Source organism: Malaclemys terrapin, chromosome 12 (assembly GCF_027887155.1).
Source record: "Malaclemys terrapin pileata isolate rMalTer1 chromosome 12, rMalTer1.hap1, whole genome shotgun sequence".
In the NCBI taxonomy this organism is placed as follows: Eukaryota; Metazoa; Chordata; order Testudines; family Emydidae; genus Malaclemys; species Malaclemys terrapin.
The window spans coordinates 3931476-3954547 of NC_071516.1; the positions used below are offsets into that span (position 1 = coordinate 3931476).

The 23072-nt window shown below is 46.3% G+C and overlaps 1 protein-coding gene across 4 annotated transcripts; it reads left to right on the plus strand.

Annotated features, from left to right (window-relative positions):
• The first annotated feature begins 2962 nt into the window (after positions 1-2962).
• Positions 2963-20790, plus strand: TNFRSF6B (TNF receptor superfamily member 6b). 4 transcript variants are annotated; one of them, XM_054045012.1, is made up of 5 exons: positions 2963-2986; positions 9489-9670; positions 10711-11089; positions 13193-13390; positions 19817-20790. In XM_054045012.1, the coding sequence occupies exons 2-5, from the start codon at positions 9596-9598 to the stop codon at positions 20098-20100; spliced, it is 936 nt and encodes a 311-aa protein (XP_053900987.1). In that variant the 5' UTR covers positions 2963-2986; positions 9489-9595; the 3' UTR covers positions 20101-20790. The 4 variants fall into 4 exon arrangements, with proteins under 4 accessions (XP_053900987.1, XP_053900985.1, XP_053900984.1 ...); XM_054045010.1 differs by lacking the exon at positions 2963-2986 and adding an exon at positions 4799-4855; XM_054045009.1 differs by lacking the exon at positions 2963-2986 and adding an exon at positions 6599-6676.
• Positions 20791-23072: the final 2282 nt, after the last annotated feature.

Here is a 23072-nt window from a genome sequence, read left to right on the forward strand (position 1 = left end):
AGGGATGTAGTAGTTATAAACATGGATGGGAAATAGTTAAATGAGGTTTCAACCTGGAAGCTTATACTTCCGCAGGGAAACCAAGAGGAAAGATATTCAGCAAATAGTAATGTTGGAAAGACCGTAGGGCTGAAACGCGGCCAGCAACAAATTCCTGCCTCTTTAAAGCCCCCAAGGTCTTTTAACAGACTGATACCACAAAGCTATCATCTGGTTAGGGAGGAAGAGGCTATAATACAATGGTGTAGTGATAAACAGGAATAGGTGTGGAGGAAACCAGGCATCCCAAATAAGGTGTCTCCACACATTAAATATAATGAAATATTTTTAGTGGTGATCTATTCTTTGTATTAGTCACATGACATCATCCTCAACCTAAATACTTTTTCTAATCAGGAGTCCCCTTTATGCCTTTTTAACAAAACTATATCAGTCATCGTGACTTCATGGAAATCAAAAATAGTCAGTGAAAAGCAGCTTTTAGCACTCCTGCAGCATCTTTGTAAGTCATCTGAGATCATCACATGAATCAAGTGCCACACCCACTCCTGAGTGTTCCGTTCCAGCCATTGATTTTTGGTGCTAATTTCACGCCTTAATACTGCTTGCGTTAGGCCCATGCAACCTGTGGCACAGAGCAGAATCATAATGGAGTCGATTATAATGAAACTCTCTTTGAGGCAGTGGAATATTTCGGTGTGCTGCAATGTGCAGTCTGTGATTCTGGTTGTGTGGAAAAACTTCATTAAGTTGCTCTGTCATTTAAAAGAACTGCTCCTTGCTCCTTTCACCACTGGAGGGAAGTTGCCGTACAGGGTAGAACATGGGTTTTCACTGAAGAGTATAATTTTGGACTACTTTTGGTAGTGGAGATATCCCTTGAAATGATAACTTCACCTGTATCTATTTAAGGGAGCTTTAACTGCTGCAGACTCATGCAGCTGGATTTTACTTCGTCTAATTTTTGATTATTGGGTTTCACAGTCTGATGGGTGGAAATTATTATAATTATTCAGGTAACAGAAATAGAAAATTTGTTCAGTAAAGTTTGTGGGAAGATAACCAGGTGAGTGACCTTGCTGTTTTCCTCATCCATCCCAAAAACATAAACCCCCAAACTAGAATATCTTCATTTCACATTCTTCTGTGTGGATGTCTTGGGGGGCAGGGGAGATGGGTGGTTGGATCTTAAGAAGACATTTGGAGACGGTGGATTTATTAACCTCCTAGGCCAACTGTAAATCTCGATATATATCACAAGCGTTTGGGGAAGGGATAGTTTGAGGAATATAGAGTGGTCATTTGTGAGATGGAGGATGATTATTGTGGGCAGAGTTATGATTTATTTATTTATTCGTATTACCATAGCCTGTGGGAACCCTGCCAGAGTGTTTCAGTCCCGTGATCTTACCAATAGATGGGTCTCTAGCTGGGTTCTGAATTAACACAGTTTATAGTACAAAAATAATTGGCTTGAAGTAATTGATTTACTGTACTCTTACCTTCCTAAAGGTTGGAGGTGAGGTGTGTGGGGGAAGAAGGTGCTGCTGTTCTGTGGATACAGAATTTCACTCTAGTAGTGTCAGTGTGGCAACTCTAATGAGCACTAAAGTCATAAAACAAAAATTAACTATAATACTTTGGATTTAGCTGCGGGGCCAGAAGCCACTCACTGGTTAGCCTTACAAGGCTAGTATCGAAGTGCCAATTTTAAATGAACATCTGGACATCCGTAATGCACGAGGCAGATGAGCCAATCATTTTCAAGTATCAGGGGGTAGCCGTGTTAGTCTGTATCTACAAAAACAACAAGGAGTCTGGTGGCACCTTAAAGACTAACAGATTTATTTGGGCATAAGCTTTCGTGAGTAAAAACCTCACTTCTTCGGATGCAATCATTTTCACTTAGCAAATTCAATGGCTTCATTCATCAGAATGACTGTGCTGTTTAAACTGCTACTTGAGATACATACTGCAATAAAGGGTGTTAATGCAGATCAGATTTTCATCTGAAATACTGGGAAATCAGGGGGAAATCCTCCAGATAAACACTTGCACTTGTTTAGCCATTCAACAGTATTAGTGTATGACTGTTTACCATTTCAGCTTGTTCAGAGATTTGCAAATGTTTACACATTATCCAATCCCTTGCAACTTCCTGGAAATAGTGAATGGGTAGTTAACAATGACAACAGACTGTGAAAATCCATTATATGTTAATAGAAATTATTTGGCCTTTTGGTTACCGGAGAATGAAGTGTGTTAAATCTCCACAGAAACTAACAGGCAACCAGATATTCACAGCATCCCTCTCAAATCCCTGCTTTCCAGGGAAGTGGCTGCTACTTTCAAACTTTGACATTTGTAGCTTGTCTGCCTACTATATATACATATATAATTTAGTTTTAATAAAATGATTTAGATAAGTGCATATTGAGGAAGCAAACGCCTACCAGTCACCTGCTGACAGTGACTGAATTGAATGAGGTTGCAAATCATGCAGATTAATATCCAGATCATGCTTCCTAAAAATAACAGCAATAAAGCTAAAACCTCATTTGGAATACGGACCTGTAAAGGTCAGCCTGTTACTTCTCTATCATATGGTAGGAATTGCCAGACCAGACTAGACCTCGTTTCCAGCTAGTACAATATCGGCTCTCTGACAGTGGCCAGAATCAGATGCATTAGAGGGAATGTACAAAAAACCCTGCAGTAGTCACATGAAATAACCAGCTCAAGTATAGCTACCATTTAACCCCATCCGTAGAGGTTGGTTTATGCCCGGAAGGCTTCTATCCCTTCCAAACACTCGGTTATAGTTTTAATCCTGTCTGACTTCCACGCACATGTCCAATCCTTTTTCAAATTCTGGTAAAATTATAAAATTGATCTTTGACAGGTCCAGTGGCTGTAAGAACAAGGATTCAAATGTGGATTCACCCTTCAGAATGGGAGCAGAGCCAACACTGACCTAGAGTTGGAGGTATGATAGTTTTGTGTTTCCAACTAAAGATTAGTCCCATCTGCTCAGTCAGAGGAAATGCTCAGTGCAGGTCCTGCTTAATTCTAGTCGCGTGCAGGATACTCATGCAACAGCTGGTTCTTTGGAAAGGAAATTCCCACTTGTCTCCCCCATGTCTGACTCTCCGCTTTGCATTTTGTTTTCATAGGTTTTGCATTTGCTTTTCAAAACACATGGTACATGACTCTCCTTTGAAGGTTGTTGAATGCTAGTAATTGGGGGACCTGTTTGGATGGGAAACACTGTCTCTTCCTCGGGGGGGAGGGGGACACTACTGGGTCACTTGCAGTAATTGCTTTCATTAATCTATTGCCTGGGTGTGCAGGATGTTTACACACACATTTTTTTTTTTAAGGTGGTCAGAAGAAAGGCTATACAGTAACGTACGCAGTGCGTACACTTTATATACTGTGTGTGTTTATGGAAATAAAATATATAGTGAGAGCATGCAGGCTAAGGCATAGAACTGTATATATAGAATGTCACATTAATGTTGCACCTGTGTTAAATTATCAATATCCTGGATGGTGAGTAATTTGGACATGGGTGTTTGACCCTGCAGTCTTTCTTTGGGCAATGTTCTTGGGGAACCCATCACAAACGCCATCTCCTTCCGCTCCAAGTGCAAAGTGCATTTCTTTGACCTGCCTTCTGTAACCTGAATACACAGCAACATGAATATTTATTAAAGAAAGACGAGACCCTACCAAAACGAGGCACTCCGCTGCACATGCTTCTCCCACTGGGAAGAGGATGAGAGAACAAACATGCGACAGAAGTTAGTCATGTTGTTTAATAAACACTAATGGAAAATGCTGAGATACTGTGGTGATTAGAACCTACTCAGGAGAGTTTTGATAAGAAATAGAGCTTTGAGCCTGTAAAGTGGAGTCTTATTTTGAAAAATGTCTAAAAATGGCAGCATGGTGTTTTCTATGTATTGGCTCAGTGATGTCTAGATAAATCTGTCCAGTTCGCAAGTAAAAAAGCAATTTTGGGGGGTCTAACTGTGCCAGCCCAGGCAGCTTAAGCTTCGTTCTTTTTGGCTTGTGCATCGCCAGTAGTCACCTGCAACCGGAGTTTAGTTAACAATCCTGTTTATGTGCAAACCTGAATCGAATTCAGCTCTCTCCCCCATACTGCATCGGCGCGAACAACAATAAAAACTAGTAAAAGGCCAGCAGCTGAGTGGCAGAGTAAGCAGGTGCTATTCTGCATAATCACTTTTCACTGTTAAACACCTTCAAGTTGAATTTGTGGCACCATCCCGAATGGTTTACAATGCAAATTAAATGAAGAGGTTTTATACTTGTGTTTGACGCAGGAGATGCTCAGAAATGCTTTGTCAATATCTAATGAGCACAATTGAACTTTTATTTACAAAACATCCTTGGAATGCCAGGAAAATAAGCAGAACAATTCAGGCTTATGTGCCCATAAGGTGTGTTGCTATAGGTGTGTGTCTGTGGGCAACAATTGCAAAATCAAAAGGGGAAAAATATTCCCCAGAAGATTCCCCAAGGTCATTGCGTGGCTTCGTACATAGCACGTTTTCTTTTCTCCTCTTTGTTGGAAGGAAATGGAAAAAAAAGTATCATGAGTTTCCTGTTCTCCACCTAGCACAGTGCTATCAATTTCTGCTCTGCTTCTTTCACTCTCTAATACAAGATATACTTGTTTGTGGGGTAGGGGTCAGAGTGTAAGGAGATTAGAGGCAAGATACCAGCTTGGTCGGGGAGCAGTTCTGCCCCTATACTGAAGTGTATACTGAAGAGTAACTCCGCTCATGTTACTTCCATCGGGGCTAGCGAAGAGAGGACAGAAGTACTTGTAAGTAAAGTGGGGCACAAGACAGAGCAGTGGGCGCTGGAGCACATTCATTGCCATGGAGTGCACAGAGTCTGTCTGCAGACGGACCACCAGGTTTGGCTGGATTGTGAGGGGTGGTTAGGGTAGCATAGGTCAGAAATGAGAAGCAGCTGCTCTCTGAGGATTTCTGATGAGAATTAGACATGAGGCATTGATTCTCACAGGACCCGAGTTGGGGTGTTCTGCTTTGTGTCGCCGCCTCCCACTCCCACTCCCACACACACACACACACACACACACACACACACACACACACACACACACGTGCAGCCAGAGGGGATTAGCTGAGCACCCTGATGGGGGAAGATAGACTGCAGGGCAGAGGAGAGGTCTATCCAGTGGATAAGTGTGGTTATCTGTTTCCCCATGAATCCTTAGGAGCTACAGCGTCTGGTTAAGGAACATCACTGTAGTATTTACATGTTGACTTTCTCTCCTTATATTGGACACCCAGGGAAGGTTCGGTTACTATAGAAAAGCCAAGGCAAGTAAACGCTTTACTATTATCTTTGAAGGTGGTCAGTCTAGTGGTCAATCATGGCTCTTATATGAGGGGAATGCATAGCTGTGGCCAGGGTCTGAGAACGCTTGGTACCTGCTCCTGTGAGTTTTGACCTGAGGAGCAGTTTGCTAGATCTATAGAGGGGGACAATGCAGTAGCACCTTGCAAAGTGAAACTCTATGGAGTGCCTGAGGTAGTTTTTTCTCTGCAAGATTCCTCACCTTCCCCTAATAATGACCATGGCAGTGGTCTTTGTGGCTTGTGATGCTGTGCTGGGATCTTATGACGTTGGGGAATGGGGCATATTTAGCTACTGATGATGCAGGCAACAAATATGTAAGTGACAAAAAGATTCCCTGACTGGGAAGTTATTGAACATTTACAGCTAGGGAAGAGAATGTATAGAGGGGGAATTTCCCTGCCTTCCCCCTGGTAAATCAATTACTGATGTGTCAGGGTAAAATGTGTAATACTCAAACCGGAGCGTGCAGATGGGGCATGTGCAAAATTTCAGATCTCATTTGTTTCCTGGACAAATATTCAAGGCAAATACACACGTGTGCGCACGCACACAGTTTTGATTCAAATATAGTACATACAAAACTGCCAGGACATAGCGATTAATTATTGTTAGAAAATTCTAACCCCTGCCCCAGTGTGCATGGGAAAGTGGAGCCAAGCTTTCGAGTAACAGTTGTTGGTTTTTTTTTAATTGTGTTTTGGCAAAAGAAGAAAATATTCCCCTAAAAAGGAAGCAGATAAGTTGGGTGGCTTTCTGGATGTCTCTTAGAACTGTGTGGGTTCAGTTTTGATCCAGTCCTCTGTGGGTGGGAGTTTTGCCATTGACTTCACTGGGAACAGGACCAGACCCCCAGGGAAAGAGAGAAGTCCTGATTTTTCCAAAGTGCCTAATGATTCTGGGGCCTTCAAGGGGTGGGGTGGGGGGAACAACCTGTGACACCTTACAGGGGCCTGATTTTCAGAAAGGGCTGAGCTCCCAAGCACTTTCACCTGCAGTTAAATACAGCCCCAAGCCCCACAGCAGGGACAGGCTGAAAAGGGGGAGGTGACCCCCCCCTTCTGGAGCTGCCTAGTGCCTATTTAGAGCCCCCTTCCAGGGGGGAGTTTCCAGGAGGAGCCAAGGGGGGTGCTGCTGACTAATGAAAGGGGCAGCTGCCTTATCCCCTGCTGGTCACCCCGTACTGCGGACCTCACTGGGGGACCCCGTCACCTCTGCTGGGTGCCTTTCCCCAGCCAAGGGGGGTGCAGCGGCTTCCCAGGTAAGGGGCACGTGTCTCCTCCACCCGGTGCTGCCCGGCCGCTCTGCGCGGCGTCCCGGCAGCGGCTGGAGACCGGCCCGGCCCCGAGCCCTGGCGGGGAGAGAGCTGGCACCCCGGGGCGCTGCGCCTGGCGCAGGGAGGAGAACCTGCCGCCCGGCCCGGCCCGGCCCGGCCCTGGCCGGAGGGAACCCAGGCAGCCGGCGGAGGCTGGGTCCTGTGCGGTCGCTGCAGCCCCGCTCCCGCGGACTGCCCCGGGCTGGCGGCTGATGATTCATCCCAGCTCCGTCTTCTTACGCAAGAGGCGATTCCAGGCCTTGCTGTAGGGGCAGGGCTTGGCTCGGCTCGGCGGCGTTATAAAGCGCCGGGGTAGGTGGCCGGGGAGGCAGAGACCGCCGGGGCAGCAGCTGTGAGCACCAGCGCTCGGCCCGGTAAGGAGGGGAAAGGCAGCCGGGGGAGGTGTGGTGTGGTGTGGTGTGTGGCTGTGTATACCTGTGTGTGTGAGAACTCGCTTTATTAAACCGGGCTTCCGTTTTTCAGGGTTTATTCATTCCATTTGGGGGACCAGGTGTGTGTGTGAGCCATTTTTTTTGAGTTTTTAGGTAGATGTCCAGAAATCAGAGGTGTTTCGGGACTTTGTCTACGCTACCGCAGTGAGCGGGTGTGTGACTCGTTACACTAGCACCCTGTGAAGCGTAAGCTCTTCGTCCCATTCCGTGGTGCGCTTTAGCCCCTCTCTGGTTCAAACTGTTCTATTAAAGCACACTAGGGACACTTTAGTGCACACCAGCAGGGTTGACAGGGATTAATTATGCGCAACACGTTAGTGTGCTTTAGAAATCATACCCCCTGTAATGCGCACTAGTGCTCTCTGAAGACAAGCCCTTAGATACAAGTAACCATTTCCAGTGATTTTCTGCTGTTTATTGGGTAAACACAATTTTATTTATTTTTGTTATGGGGTGTTATCGCAGTATTTATCAGTGAAAAGCTAAAATCAGAAGCCCTAGAAATACAAGACAGGATAGAAAGTAAGGTTTGCATGAGTCTTGTTTGTTTGTTTCAGAATTTTGTACTCTTGTGTGATTAGGACTGATTTTTATGAGTGTGTGTCATATATGTCTGTGTATCATATATAATCATATGTGTATATGCAAACTGTGTGTGTGCGTGTGTCTAGAGAGAGAAGTATAGATATAGCAGATTGATTTTTCAGAGGGAGTTGGAAGCTATCAGCACCTTTGCAAACCAGGTTGATGAAATGTGTGTGATGTTCTCCTTGACTTTCAAGGCTCCTAAGTCATGTCGTTAAATAGGGTAACATTTTCAAGTGTCCTTTTTTCCCCAGTAAATTGTAAGAGCTTTAATATGTAATTACAAACTTTATAAAGCAGATGGTTTTAAGCTGATAGACCAGTCTACTTGCCTGGCAGCTTGTTCTAGTTTTTCTGGTAGAAATTTGTATGTATCAGTCTCAAAATTACTGCATTGTGCTTCTCAAATATTCAGTTAGACCCTTGATAAAAATCCATATAACTTTTGCATAGACTTTTTTACTGAAGGCTCCGAGTCAATATTTAAACTGCTGTACCTCAATTATGTCTTTTTAGAATACGGAATGAAATCAGGTCATAGCGTAACAATCATTATGTTAGTCACCACCACGGGGTTAACCCAGGATCTCTGGAGCTGAGGCCAGACTTCCAACAGCTTGAGCTAAAGGACTACGTCCCTGGTTGGTAGCTGTAGCAGACATCCTCTGTGGATCAGGCACAGAAGGGGATGCGAAACGTACACTGAGCAGTGGGCAACAATAGCATAGGGGATAATTGTTTACCAAATGTCATGCAATTATACCCGTGCAAAAGGAAGATCATCTCATTCTTTGCTCCCTCCATCTCTCATCTTTATGCCGGTCTTGACTTTGCCAGCTCCTAGATACACATAACTTCCTCATGTTAAATGTTTCGAAGGCCACCTTCTGAGTAAAGAATTATTTGACTTTTGTGTCTGACTCCCTATTGTTCTCTCTAATCCAGATCTTCTCAGAAATCTTGTCTGACAGTTTCCTTCTCACATCTCCCTTTGTCTGTGAATCCACCTGCTGCACATCTCCAGACTCAAGAGAATTAAACTTTACCTACATCTCTGCTCTGCCTAAACTCTTATCCATGTATCATTTCCTCAATGTGGCTACTGCAATATCCTCTTCTATGTTCTCTTTAAATGCATGGGGGCCCATAACGACCCAATGACTAACTCCAGTAAGTGGAGTCATATAGTCTAAGACAGTTCAAAATTGCCCACTCTAAGGCATTCTCTGGAGGTCCCTGGGATATGCTCTAGGAACCTCATTCTGAGTGGATTGAGGTGACTTTCTTTGCACACTCCCTGTCTCCAAGTCACTGAGTCCCTTCCCTTCCTTAAGACCCCACCTGTACTACACAATGACCCAGTGTTGCATAACTGATATTGCAATCACGGTTAACATTCTTGCGTTCCAGAGCACCCTGTGAATATTGGAATTGTGCCCCCAACTCTGGGGCTGATTGAATATTACTGTCGAGATCACAATAAAGAGGAACTCTGCTTATTTAGGCTGGATCATTTAAAATCATAGCCAGGAGTGAGAGATCTCAGCCTTTGGTGAGCGGCTGTAACTCTTGTTCTTCTTGGACTTCTTCAGCAACACTTTTAGACACACCAGGATTCAAACAGCGCATCACATCTGTGTAGTGATATTGACAGCATCCTGGATAAGAGCTGTCCACTAATAATTCATGCTTTTTACTGTGTCTCTCTCTGAATGCAACAGAGCTGGAACTTTAGCAGAAATTAGCATCACTGCATCCCAGGAGAAGAGAAGCAGCACAGAAATCAATTAGGGCCCAATCCAAGCATCTGAAGACGTCTCCAAATACCATGAGTTCTAATACTAATACCATCCACAGTGCTATGCTGTCCAACCGCACACTGAATGTGAGACATTCATCCAAGGTAACAAACTGTTTGCTCTTGATGTTGGTCTAATGTATTTTTAACGGGAAGGGGGGAACCAAAGAAGGCTCTGTGGCTCTCCAGACCTTTAGTGAAGCCCCCCTTGTTTCTCAAAGGGTTTTAAATTTGTATGAAAATGTTAGTGTCTCTGTGTTTTATGGAAAACTCCCGCTCCACACACCCGGGGCCTTCAGTCCTTAGTCAGAACCTCATGTTCTAAAAGGCTCTAAATTGTAATTTTGTTCCATCTTAACATCCAACTCCATTTCTTTTCTTTTAAACCTGGCAGGGTGTTGGTAAATTTCAGGAAGTTAGTTAAATCACTCTGCTCCTCTTTGAGGGTTCTGTATCTGAGTGTCTTTGTTTTCTGCTTTTCGTGGGGCTCCTGTCTGGTAAAATTCCCTACATCACTGCAAGCCGGGGAAAACCTGTAATCCCAAAGCAGCTCTATTCACTCGAACATTGCACTTCTGTATTGGGTCTACTAAGGACTACATCCTCGCCCCATTGAAGTCAATGGCAAAACTCCCTTTCGGACCAGCGTGGGGCGCTAACGAAGGATACAGAGAACATATACTTGTTCAGGGGTCTCAGTGAATTTGGCTGCTCGAATAGGTCCTTGTCTGCAGTGTGCTATACAAGACACAACATGGAAAGGCCCTGCCCCGAAGGGCTGAGAGCCAGCAGGGACAAGAGGGCTCGTGCTGGGGAGCCCAGAGGGAGGAGGAATGAAGGGGATTTTTAAAATTGGTTTCAATCCCTTCTTGTGGGCATGGCAAGAAGCAGGCACTTGGGGTGGGCAGAAGTGGTGGGTTAGAGAGTCAGGATGGGGGGGCGCATTCCATGCCTATGGGGCAGCATGGAAAGGCGAGTGGGAGGAGGAGATAGATGGAGCAGATAAGAGTGTGATCCAGAATGGTTTCTCATGGCCCAGTGGTAATCATGAGAGGCCCTTCTGGTACCCAGCTGCTGTAATTGTGATGCCCCTCTGCAAGAGGGCAAGTGAAAGTCTGATAGTTCTTTGTGTCTTTTTACACTAGTGGATGGTTGGTGCTATTGTGCTTTTCCTGGCTGTGCCTATCTCCAGCACCACTCCCACCTACCCATGGAGAGACCCCGTGACTAACAACAAGGTGGTGTGCCATCAGTGCCCGCCGGGAACCTTTGTGGCACAGCACTGCACCAGAGACAAACCCACAGTGTGCGCCCCATGTCCAGATCTGCACTACACGCAGTACTGGAACTACCTGGAGAAATGCCGATACTGCAACGTCATCTGCGGAGAGCTGCAGGTCGAGCTGCATCCGTGCAACTCCACCCACAACAGAGTATGCCAGTGTCAGCATGGCTACTACTCCGAGTCCGAGTTCTGCATCGAGCATGCCAAGTGTCCTTCCGGGTCTGGAGTAGTAAAGCTGGGTATGTATTGCAGCTGGAGTACTGAGGCAAGGGGTGTAGAGCTGTGTCTAAGGGCCTTATTATATTCTCATGCTATTACTGTCCTGTCAGAATCCAGGAGACACCTGTTAAATAGCAGTAGTGGATAATCTGACATTATGCGTGTGTATTTTCTCACCATATATATGTGCACCGCTGCCCTCTGTTGGATGGGATGTCAGATCCACTCAAGTGAGTGAGAGAATGTCGCCATCAAGTGGCTACGTCCTCTGAACGAGCAACATTCTACTACTGTTGTCCAAGTATAAATATTTCAACGGTTCCTGCTAATTTGACTATAATCTCTTGTGGGCACCTAGGGCTGAAGGCAATAAGGCATGTGGGCAAGGAAGGTTCATTGTGAGGACCAGAAGAGGTTTGCTTGGTGTCTCAGTACTGGGATGGCACTGACAAATTAACTTAGCCATGGGGCTGCTTTCTGGAATCCTTATTTGGTGATTTTGAAAGCATATATTAAAGATGGGAAAGGGGCAAATGAAAATAAGACTGATAACCCTCCAACCCCACCCAAAAAAGCAGGTATATAACGAAGAGCATTTAAGGGTGACTCAGAAGCCGAGCTCCGGATGACACATGGATTACTGAAGGATATTAGGGAGTTTTTATTTTTTCCTTAGCACAACTCTGTCTAGTTTTTAAATTACCCCCTTCCCTGTGGTATTTGAGGGCTATCCAGAATTACAACATGCACACAAAGATGTATTTCTCTCTCTGTCTATCTTTTTCCCTCCCCGCTCCAGTCATCAAGGACTGGCCTCTATTTATTTTGGTTTTAAGCCGCAGTTTTCTAGTAGGCAGGCTCGGTCTAGCAGTGTATTTTGCCTCCTACTCTGAAGAAATTGTGGTTTGTTTCCCTGTCAGTCTCCATGAATGCATTCCAGATTTATAGGCCAGTCACCGGGAAAGCCCTGTCTTCTGCGCACATGAGTCTCATGCGGGAGGTTGATGGCTTGTTCTCATGGAATATGACTATTGTGAGATGCCATGATTAGGCAGTGTGAGCTAGGTGCCCAGGTCATTTAGGCCAGTTCCATGTAGGTTGAATTTGACCAGGTGCTCAGATGACAGTGATGAGGGCCATATAAGTAGAATGGGGGCCAGTTGAAGGGAGTGAAACTGTGGGGTGATGGGCTCCTTCATTCTGCACCAGCTGTACCTTTTTTTAAGGTTAGTGATTTCGTACCAAGCATGCTACCTTCCTACCCGGGGAATGACAGTAACGAAGCCCAGAAGTCATGAATGCGAACCACAGTGAGGTGCAGGCAGGCTTCTCGATATAACTGGAAAGGACATTTATTTTTCACGTTTGCGACTCCGTGGGTATCCAGAAATAGAGAGGAGTCTGGGCGCACACCAAGGTGGTGGGCTGACGTTACAGAGATGGCAAGTTCTTCAAAGGGCTTTGTAGCACGATGCGGGCTGCATGCTTTGGAGCAGTGACCCCTGAGATCAGAGAGTCGGCCGTTCGTTTCATGTGCAGGGCTCGTCAGCTTCCGAAAAGGCGGAGTGCTCTGTCCCGTGTGTGGTTTCTCTTGGCGCGTTGGCTGCTCTCTTATTATTTGATTTTCTGCCTTGTTTGTTTATGATCATCAACACGCGAGTCGGTGTTCCCAACCTAGCTGGCTGGGGTCCCAGCATTGGGCTGTCTTGCAGCCAAATCCTAAGTTTGGTAACTGCTCATCCTCCTTGAAGGCTGGGGATTGGGCCAGGGCAGGGCCCCTTCTTTGATCCTATGAATGATGTGTACACAGAGCCTAATCTCTCTCTGACATCCCCTTATGCCCAGAGGGAACTCGGAGCATTACCAGATGCAGACTTAGGGCCAGATTCACCATTGCTTTTCACCCTGAGCACTCATTTTCACCAGTGCACAGTGGGTGCCAGACATCGGGTAGTGGCTTGCGCTCACTTTACACTGGTGCAAATGACTATATAGGCACAAGATAACGGTGAACCGGGCCATCTTCTTTTACCGTGCTCCCTAAGGGGCCATTATCCCAAACACAATGGACGTGTACTGCAGGTACTTCACTGCTCAGACTCTTTCTGTGCCCCGTTTTGCAGGTACTCCCCATCAGAACACAAAATGTGAGACGTGCCCCCAGGGGTTCTTCTCGTCCTCCAGCTCCAGCACAGAGCCGTGCAAGGCGCACCAGAGCTGCTCGCAGCAGGGAAAGGAGACTAATGTCGTAGGAAACCAGTTCCATGACACCCTGTGCACCACCTGCAGGATGTTCAAGGGAAACGGCACCCAGGACTCAGGTGAGGAGCCAGGTCTCCTTGGGACGGAATAGCATTAGCGAACGTAGAGTGGGGGATTATTCAGGTCCGCCTGGGTGCGGGGGGGGGGGGAGGGGAACGCATGCGCTAGAATCATGTTGTTAACCGAGCTGGAGTGAAACTTTCTGGTGCAGCTTGTTCTACCCCAATGTATAGGATCGGTTCCAGTGGAATTTTATAAGTACAAAATTGGTTTTAATTAAACTACAAAAAGGACAAACTAATCCCCCCGAATTCACTGAAAGCTTGGCTAAGATCATCTTAGACAGGGTCCCCTGGCACCTTCTACAGTCATTGTCTCTTTCAATTAATGGCACTTTCCTTGGCTTGTCCCTGCCCCTGTTTTCCTCCCATCCCGATCTCTCAGTCTAGCTGTCAGGAAGATCTCCTTGTTGGCACCTTTTCCTTTTTGCTGATCTCCTGTCCCCAGATATTGCCTGCATCAGGGCACAAGGCATGTCAGAGTCAGCCTGTTACCTACCTATACCTATCTCCTAGAACTGGAAGGGACCCCGAAAGGTCATTGAGTCCAGCCCCCTGCTTTCACTAGCAGGACCAAATACTGATTTTGCCCCAGATCCCTAAGTGGCCCCCTCAAGGATTGAACTCACAACCCTGGGTTTAGCAGGCCAATGCTCAAACCAATGAGCTATCCCTCCCCCCTGTAGATGTTACGTACTGTCTGAAGTGGTAGTGAGAACATGTTGTTCTGAAGTATCTAGCACTGTCCTTCTGGCAGCCCAAGACACACAGCACTGAATCGTGCAGGAAACTGGAACTAGATCAGGAATCCGCAGCAGGTGCAGAAGTGGTGTGCCGCAGACAGGGCAGCTCGTGCTGCCTTTCCCGACTGTAGCCCCCAGTCTCTATTTTTAGCTTGTTTAAATTTTGGTTTCACTTCGTTAGTGACTCCTTCCCATTTAACCTTCATTCTCAAACCGACCCACTGAGGCAGATTGCCATGGACCTGTGCCAGGCAGTCACTGCACTGGGCAGGAATGAAGACAATGGATTTGCTCCCACGTTGTAGTGAATCTGTCCCTTTGGCTTCCATGAGGCTGTATTGGTGTAACAGAGGGCAGAATCTGGCCTCTGTGTCTTCCACAAACAATAGCTTCCCTTTGCCCAGCATGCAGCAGAAGGGATGCGTCCCCCAGCAAATGTGGCAGAAGGAATCTCTTGTTTTTCATCCCCCTGGAGTTCCTCTCCCTGGTCAATATTCTTCTCTCCTCATCAAGAATGTGATGCAATGGAATTTCAGTAAATTGGCAATTCCATAAATGGAATCTTGGCTCACGCCCCATTCTTTGAGTCAGCCTTTTCCCAAAGGGGCGATGGTAGCAGCTGAGATGTTCATTATCACTTGCTTCTTTTCCAATCTGTCATCAGCACGTGCCCTTCTCTCGTTCAGCATCAGCAACTGGCTCTGAACCCTGCCCTGGGGTTGTTTATATACACACACTCATCTCTTGAGCAACAGTGCACTTGCAAAACGGGAAACTTATGAATGGAGGGATATTTTTAACTCCTAATTTGCAAGTGTTCTTACTCAGCAGCGTAGCGTGTGTGTACTATGCCTGTGTATGTCTCTATGTACATAGCTACAGATACACACAGGCACGTCAGTAATTGTATACAAATACAAACTCTGTAGGTAGGCTTCAATTTTCTGCTGATGTAAACTGACGTGACTCCGGGACCGGATTAGCTTTCCTCTGGGCCCGGGGTTATTAGACTTTGTGTGGCCCCTGCATACAAGTCTTTTTCCTGGGAGGGAGTTTGGTGCGGAAGCGAACTGGGGTGCAGGAGGGGGTGCGGGGTCTGGGAGGGAGTTTGATGCAGGAGGGTGCTGGAACAGGGGATTGGGGTGTAGAAGGGGGATTCTAACCAGGGGCAGGGGATTGGGAGGCAGGAGGGGATGTGGGGTCCAGGAGGGAGTTTGGGTACAGGAGGGGGCTCCGGGCTGGTGCAGAGTGTTGGCGTGCACGAAAGCATGAGGGGTGTGGGAACTGGGAGGGAGTTTGGTGCAGGAGTGGGCTCCGGGCTGGGGCAGGGGATTGGGGTGCAGGAGGGGATGTGGGGTCCGGGAGGGAGTTTGGGTACAGGTGGGGGATTCTAACCAGGGACAGGGGATTAGGGTGCAGGAGGGGATGTGGGGTCCAGGAGGGCGTTTGGGTACAGGTGGGGGATTCTAACCAGGGGCAGGGGATTGGGGTGCAGGAGGGGGTGAGAGGTGCAGGCTGCGGCCGGGAGGTGCTTACCACAGGCAGCTCCCGGCCAGTGGCGCAGCAGGGCTCAGCCTGCCTGCCTCCCTGCCATGGCCCCACGCCGCTCCTGGAAGTGGCTGGCTGCTGGCATGTCTCTGCGCACCCCTGGGGGGAGGGGGACAGCGTGTCTCTGTGCGCTGCCCACGCCCACAAGCGCCGCCCCCATAGCTCCCAATGGCAGGAGCTGCGGGAATGGTGCTGGGGGCAGGGGCAGCACGTGGAGCCTCCTGTCCCCTCCCCCCAACCAGGGGCTGCAGAGACCTGCCAGCAGCCAGCCACTTCTGGGAGCAGCGTGGGGCCAGGACAGGCAGCCTGAGAGCCCCAGAGATCGCTCCTGTGATTTATTTTTGCGGGGCCTCCCTTGAGCCCGGGTCCCGGGCTGCAGCCACAAAAGCCCCTTCCTTAATCCAGGTCTGGGCACTGCTACGTTTTGGGAGCGTTTGGGTCCTGATCTCTTGGGTCCATCTCTGTTGTGAGCTTCTGGCCTGCAGTACGACATATAGGATCAGGCCCAAATTCACTCTGTGCATTTACACAGGGGATGAATGTGGCCCTTTAGGGTAAGCCCAGCGTTACTGGGACTCGCGTCAGCTGACCCGTGTTAGGAAGCCTGGGCTTGAGTATCTACATTGTATTTTAACCCTAGGTTAAGACTTTTCTAACATGTGTTCGAACCTAGGGCTCTGACGTCCACACTGCAGGGCATAGACCCAAATCAAAGTAACCATATCCCAGAGTCGCTAGTGCCCCCCCCAAATGTGGCACCTTTGGCCCTAGGAATGTGGGTCCAACATTGACCAATGAGGTACCTTCCCTCTGTCTCTCCCCCCCATTTTCTATCTGGGTCCTTTACCTGAGCACTTAATTTTAATGAGGCGGGTGCCATTTCTTCAACCCATGAGAGCTGAGTGTTGGACTGATTTTCGGTTTGCTGGCTGAACTGAAAAATCAAAAAAAAAAAACACAAATTTGGTTTGTTTTGAACTAGGGCTGTCAACTAATCACAGTTAACTCATGTGATTAACTCAAAAAAATGAATTGAGATTAAAAAAATAATCGCGATTAATCGCACCGTTAAACACTAGGATACCAATTGAAATTGATTAAATATTTTGGATGTTTTTCTACATTTTCATATATATTGTATTCTGTGTGGTAATTGAAATCAAAGTGTATATTATTCTTGATTACAAATATTTGCACTGTAAAAATGACAAACAAAAGAAACAGTATTTTTCTGTTCACCTCATGCAAGTACTGTAGTGCAATCTGTGTCCTGAAAGTGCAATTTACAAATGTAGATTTTTTTTTTTTTGTTACATAACTGCACTCAAAACCAAAACAATGTAAAACGTCAGAACCTACAAGTCCACTCAGTCCTACTTGTTTGTCTGCGCGATTGGCTGAACAAGAAGTAGGACTGAGTGGACTTGCAGGCTCTAAAATTTTACATTGTTTTATTTTTGAATGCAATTTTTTATACATAATTCTACATTTGTAAGTTCAACTTTCACGATAAAGAGATTGCACTGCAGTACTTGTATGAGGTGAATTGAAAAATACTATTTTGTTTATCATTTTTACAGTACAAATACTTGTAATCAAAAATAAATATAAAGTGAGCACTGTGCACTTTGTATTCTGTGCTGTAATTGAAATCAATATATTTGAATATGTAGAAAACATCCAAAAATATTTAAATAAATGGTATTCTATTATTGTTTAACAGTGAGATTTAATCGTGATTAATTTTTTTAATCGCTTGACAGCCCTATTTTGAACCAAAATGGAAATTGTTCATTTTTCCTCCTGCCGAAACAAAAACTAAATTGTTTTGGGTTGAACAAAACAGAAAATGTGGAAATGGCAGAGGTGCTTGATGATGATTGTGTTTTGGTTTTCACTAAGAAGGTCAGTGGCGATTGGACGTCTAACATAGTGAATACCAGTAAAAATGAGGTAGGATCAGAAGTTAAAATAGGGAAAGAACAAGTTAAAAATGACTTAGACACGTTAGATGTCTTCAAGTCACCAGGGCCTGATGACACGCATCCTAGAATACTCAAGGAGCTGACTGAGGAGATATCTGAGCCATTAGTGATTATCTTCTAAAAGTCATGGAAGACGGGAGAGATTCCAGAGTACTGGAAAAGGCAAATATAGTGCCAATATATAAAGAGGGGAAATAAGGACAACCTGGGGAATTACAGACCCATCATCTTAACGTCTGTAGCCGGAAAGATAATGGATCAAATAATTAAGCAATAAATTTGTAAACACCTAGAAGATAAGGTGCTAAGTGACTGTCAGCAGCATGGATGTGTCCAGAACAAATCTTATCAAACCAACCTGATAGCTTGTGGATAGGGGGAAGCGGTAGACGTGGTATATCTTGACTTTAGTAAAGCTTTTGATACTCATAAACAAACTAGGGAAATGCAACCTAGATGGAGCTACTATAAGGTGGGTGCACAGCTGGTTGGAAAACCATTCCCAGAGAGTAGTTATCAGTGGTTTACAGTCACGTTGGAAGGGCATAACAAGTGGGATCCCACAGGGATAAGTTCTGGGTGGGTTCTGTTCAGTATCTTCATCAATGATTTAGATAATGGCATAAAGAGTACACTTATAAAGTTTGCGGATGATACCACGCCGGGAGTGGTTGCACGTGCTTTGGATGATAGGATGATAATTCAGAATGATCTGGAGAAATGGTCTGAAGTAAATAGGATGAAATTAAATAAGGACAAATGCAAAGTACTCCAGTTAGGAAGGAACAATCAGTTGCACACACAAAATGGGAAATGACTGCCTAGGAAGGAGAACTGCAGAAAGGGATCTGGGGGTCATAGTGGATCAAAGGCTAAATATGAGTCAGCAGTGTAACGCCGTTCCAGAAAAAGCAAACATCATTCTGGGATGTATTAGCAGGAGTGTTGAAAGCAAAACACAAAAGTAATTCTTCCGCTCTACTCCGCGCTGATTAGGCCTCAACTGGAGTATTATGTGCAGTTCTGGGCACCACATTTCAGGAAACGTGGACAAATTGGAGAAAGTCCAGAGACGGGCAATAAAAATGATTAAAGGTCTAGAAAACATGACCTATGAGGGAAGATTGAAAAAATTGGGTTTGTTTATCTGGAAAAGAGAAGACTGAGGGTGGACATGATAATGGTTTTCAAGAACGTATTACAAGGAAGAGGGAGAAGAATTGTTCTTAACCTCTGAGGATAGGACAAGAAGCGATGGGCTTAAATTGCAGCAAGGGCAGTTTAGTTTGAACATTAGGGAAAAACTTCCTAACTGTCAGGGTGGTTAAGCACTGGAATAAATTGCCTGGGGAGATTGTGGAATCTCCATCATTGTAGATTTTTAAGAGCAGGTTAGACAAACACCGGTCAGGGATGGTCTAGATAATACTTAGGCCTGCCATGAGTGCAGGGGACTGGACTAGATGACCTCTCGAGGTCCCTTCCAGTTCTATGATTCTAAACATGTTCTCCCAGCTCTATGCATAACCCATTAATCCAGCAACTCACACGGGCAATCAATATTCTCTCCTCAGCTAGTTTGATTTACAGTAAACAAACAAATCTGCATAATTCAGGTGCTTTCATGCAGGCTGGAGCCAATAATCACATGCTAGGTCAGTGCACTAGTGTGCCCCTGCTTTGCACATGCGCTGCAGTGTTTGTGTGTGCACACGTGCACAAGCAAATTGGCCACACAGATCTCTCTCTAGCCGTGTGCGCACACACAGGGATTGTCACGTGTACATCTGGTAATACAGGCACAAAGGTGGGCCCAAGATGTGTACATAGCCAAGGTCTGAAAATCAGGCTCTGTATGCAGCAAGCCTTGTGCAAGAATCAGTAGGACAAATACATCCGTGGAAGCCATGGGATGAGACCAGCAGGTATAAGACTGGACAAATGTTAGGGTCAAATTTTAGACTGTCTAATTTGAACAGTATTTCTTTAAGAGCTTGGGCTGTGCTGCTGGGTCTGACAGCTGGTTGACTGCCCACTTGGGGCTCAGCTGCTGTCCAGTTGCACTAGGGTTTTTCTCCTAGTTCTGATGGGGTTTGCTCTTTCATCCCTGCGCTCTAAACCTCATGCTGGTTTTCTCCTCCCCGCTCTAGGGAATGAGGACTGCAAACAAGCAGTGATCGATTTTGTGGTTTACCAGAACATCTCGGTGAGAAAGCTGAAGCGCCTCCAGCAAATCCTCGAGCGGCACCAAAAGGGGATCCTCCACAAGGACACCAGGCCTGCCTTTCAGGAAAAGTTCCACACGTATCTCACCAAATTGAAGAAGGATCACTTGGAGCTCATCAAAGTGCTGCTGAATGCACTCCGGGCAGCGAAGCTGTATACCGTGGAAGAGATGGTGCGGAAACGTTTCTCCTTGGAGTTAGAAAATTAACAGAACTGTTTAGGGTTTTTGTTGTTTTTGGTTTTTGTCTAGCTTGATTAATTTATTAACTTTCTACAAACTAACTTGAGGCGCACCTTGGAGAAGATGAATGGTGGGTAGAGAACGGTGAGTCTCTGACTCATTCCTGATCCTCTCCATTCTGACAGCTGACCACTGTCCCAGTGTGTGTGCACTGTCTGTCTAACGTGGCCGCAGGTGAGGTCTGTAATGCAGTCTGTGCCTCGGCTAGCGGAACTTCACTGCAAGTGGAGCTGGATGAGAATTCTGGGAGAAACTTGCACTTTGACTTTTAACCTCCTCTCTGGGGAGGAGGAGTAGATGTTGTTCTTACTTTATCAGAAACAAAATGCATAACATTCCAGGGAGAGCACGCCCTATCTCTTGACTGCACAAGAGTCCCTGTTGCCCTTCCTTGGGCCACTGTGCAGAGTTTAATTTTAAAGTGCACCATATTTTTAAAATGATGTTCAAATGTTTCCAGGGGGTGGCTGCCTTTCACCTTCCAACGTTAAATTTCTTTCAAAGAGGGGTTTATCAGTGAGAGGTGAGTCCGCAATAAGATGCCCCTGGGGTCACTGGTTACAGCCTCTTTTAAATGTATTTCTACAGTGCCTTGTTTTGTACAGTTTGTCATGTTTGTTTGATACAGAGAAATGCAAAGATGACATTTGCCTCAGACTCCACGTTCTCTTCATCTGGCTCTGTCTTGGAATGCCCGATTTATGCGCACACACGTACCATGACTGCAAACCCTAATCCTTGTCTGCACCAAGAGGTTGTGTCCATTTCAGCCACCGACGCAAACCCCTGGTATAGGACATGTACACCTCTATCAGACTCCATTCAACCAGTGCAAACGCTTTCAAGCAGGCACCAGTGCAAATAGCAACGTTTCCTGTCTGCACTAGGGTTTGCACTGGTGGCTGGAACCGAGGCCCTAGACTCTTGCTGTCTGAGTCCTGTTGCGCCGCTCGGCCCTGGGCTGATCTCTGCGTTAAAAATGCAGCATCGTGACAGGCGCCATTTGGTGACCTCATGGCTGTGTTCTCCTTAAGGCCATGGATCGCTGCCACATGCACATATCCCTCAGCAAACACTCACATTGCTACGGAGCCAGCGAACAGTTACATAATCTAAATAATGCCACTCCTCTAAGATGGGGGCTGAGAGGCAGAGTGTCTCACCGCATACGTCAGCTGGGAGGAGAGTTTTGTTTTTTTAAACCCTTAGGGAAGTCCGTGTACCCTTCAGCTGATCTGCTATGACGTCACAAAACCATTGCTTCCCCCTGGGACGAATTTAGCTTTTTATAGCTTTGCTTATCTGAATGCTTGCCAGGAACCGACTATGGGGAAGGAGAGAATGGTTTTCCCGCGTCAGTGGTTGTTTAAAGGACTCAGAAGATTTCTCCACCTGGAGCAGCCTCACTGTTCAAGACCAACTTTAAATGGCTCTGGCCACAATGGGCTGTTTGAGCCTTAATTCATCTGCTTCTGAACATTCCCTCCTCCCCCCCCCCCCCCCCCGAGTTTTAGGAAGAATGACTTACAGGACAAGGAAGTCTGTCTAAAAGTCAGCTCTCTCAGTACAAACTGCTTGAAGAGTGGAGATCCCCACAGGACTATTACAATTGGAAATCCAAATAGTTTTCATGTCATTCTGCTTGTCATCTCAGATTCCAGTACTAACACATTGTCCAGGCTGTGAAAGTCCCAGCACGTACGCAGCAGGACATTAACCACGCCACACCTAGAAAATTAAGTTGCTGAGGGGTGTGAAAAATCTAATGTCAAGAGCCAGCTGCTCTCCGGTGCGCATCTCCTCCCTCCTAGGGCGACCAGACAGCAAGTGTGAAAAATCGAGCAGGGGTGGGGGATAATAGGAGCCTCTATAAGACAAAGCCCCAAATATCGGAACTGTCCCTATAAAATCAGGACATCTGGTCACCCTATTCCCTCCAGACATGTGCCCGACACTCCAGCTCCCAGAGCCGTCTCCTGATCCCTGCCTTGGATTCCCCCGGGACAGTTTTGGTTGCAGTCAGGAATACAGGGTGTGGGAAAGTCTTTACCAGGAGGTTCCCCTGTTCCATGGGACGCTGAGTCAGCTTTACACTGGGGAGAAGCCCAGAGCTGATGACCGGGAGCATGTACCACAAACATGCTGTAGAACTGGGCTTTCTGAGTAACCGATAATGTGCAAAAAACCTCAACCCACCACATAGTCCAGCAAACGGGGGCAGAAAGCAGCTCGTCTAATGCAGTGAGACTCAGACCTCAGAGGTCCAGGAGCCAAGTTAGTGATCGACGTGACCCAAACGAGCCACAGTCGTGTGAATTCATAGTTTCATTTACTACAGCACTGTATATTCATATTGAAACAGGACAGGTTAATCACTTAGTGCAAGTGAATAACTTAATTGGTTAATAACCTAGTAAAAGCATCCCGATTGGTTAATAATTAAAGCACGCAGTGTTTGATGCAAAGAGTCGCTGGAGACACATTAAAGACCCACTCGCAAGCCTCAGTCTGAGTATCGCTGCTCTAAGGGTGTTAGGGCTCAGGGATGAAATTCCCCCTTCACTGGGCTTGTGCACCACTTACATCCCATTTAACCCCATAAGGCCTTTGCCCACAAGTCATTTCACCCACTATAGGGCAACTTCTCCCAAACCACCTGCCAGCTGCAGGGACCTTTCACTCAACCCCTCTACCATCCTGGTATCGCTTTGGTTAACTGGAATATCAGTCCATCCCTTCCCCGATCCTGGCCCAGCCCTTCCGAATAGGAGATCTTGGATCTTTTAAAAAAGGGATAAAAAAATCATAGAGAAACCACTGATGTCCTGTCCCTGCCCCTTATAAAAGAAAGGCGGAGACAGGGCTGAGAAGGGTGCAGATGTCCATTGAAGGAGAGTCTCCAGAGGACGGCTGCTTTGCAGCGAGGCACGGGCTGGCAG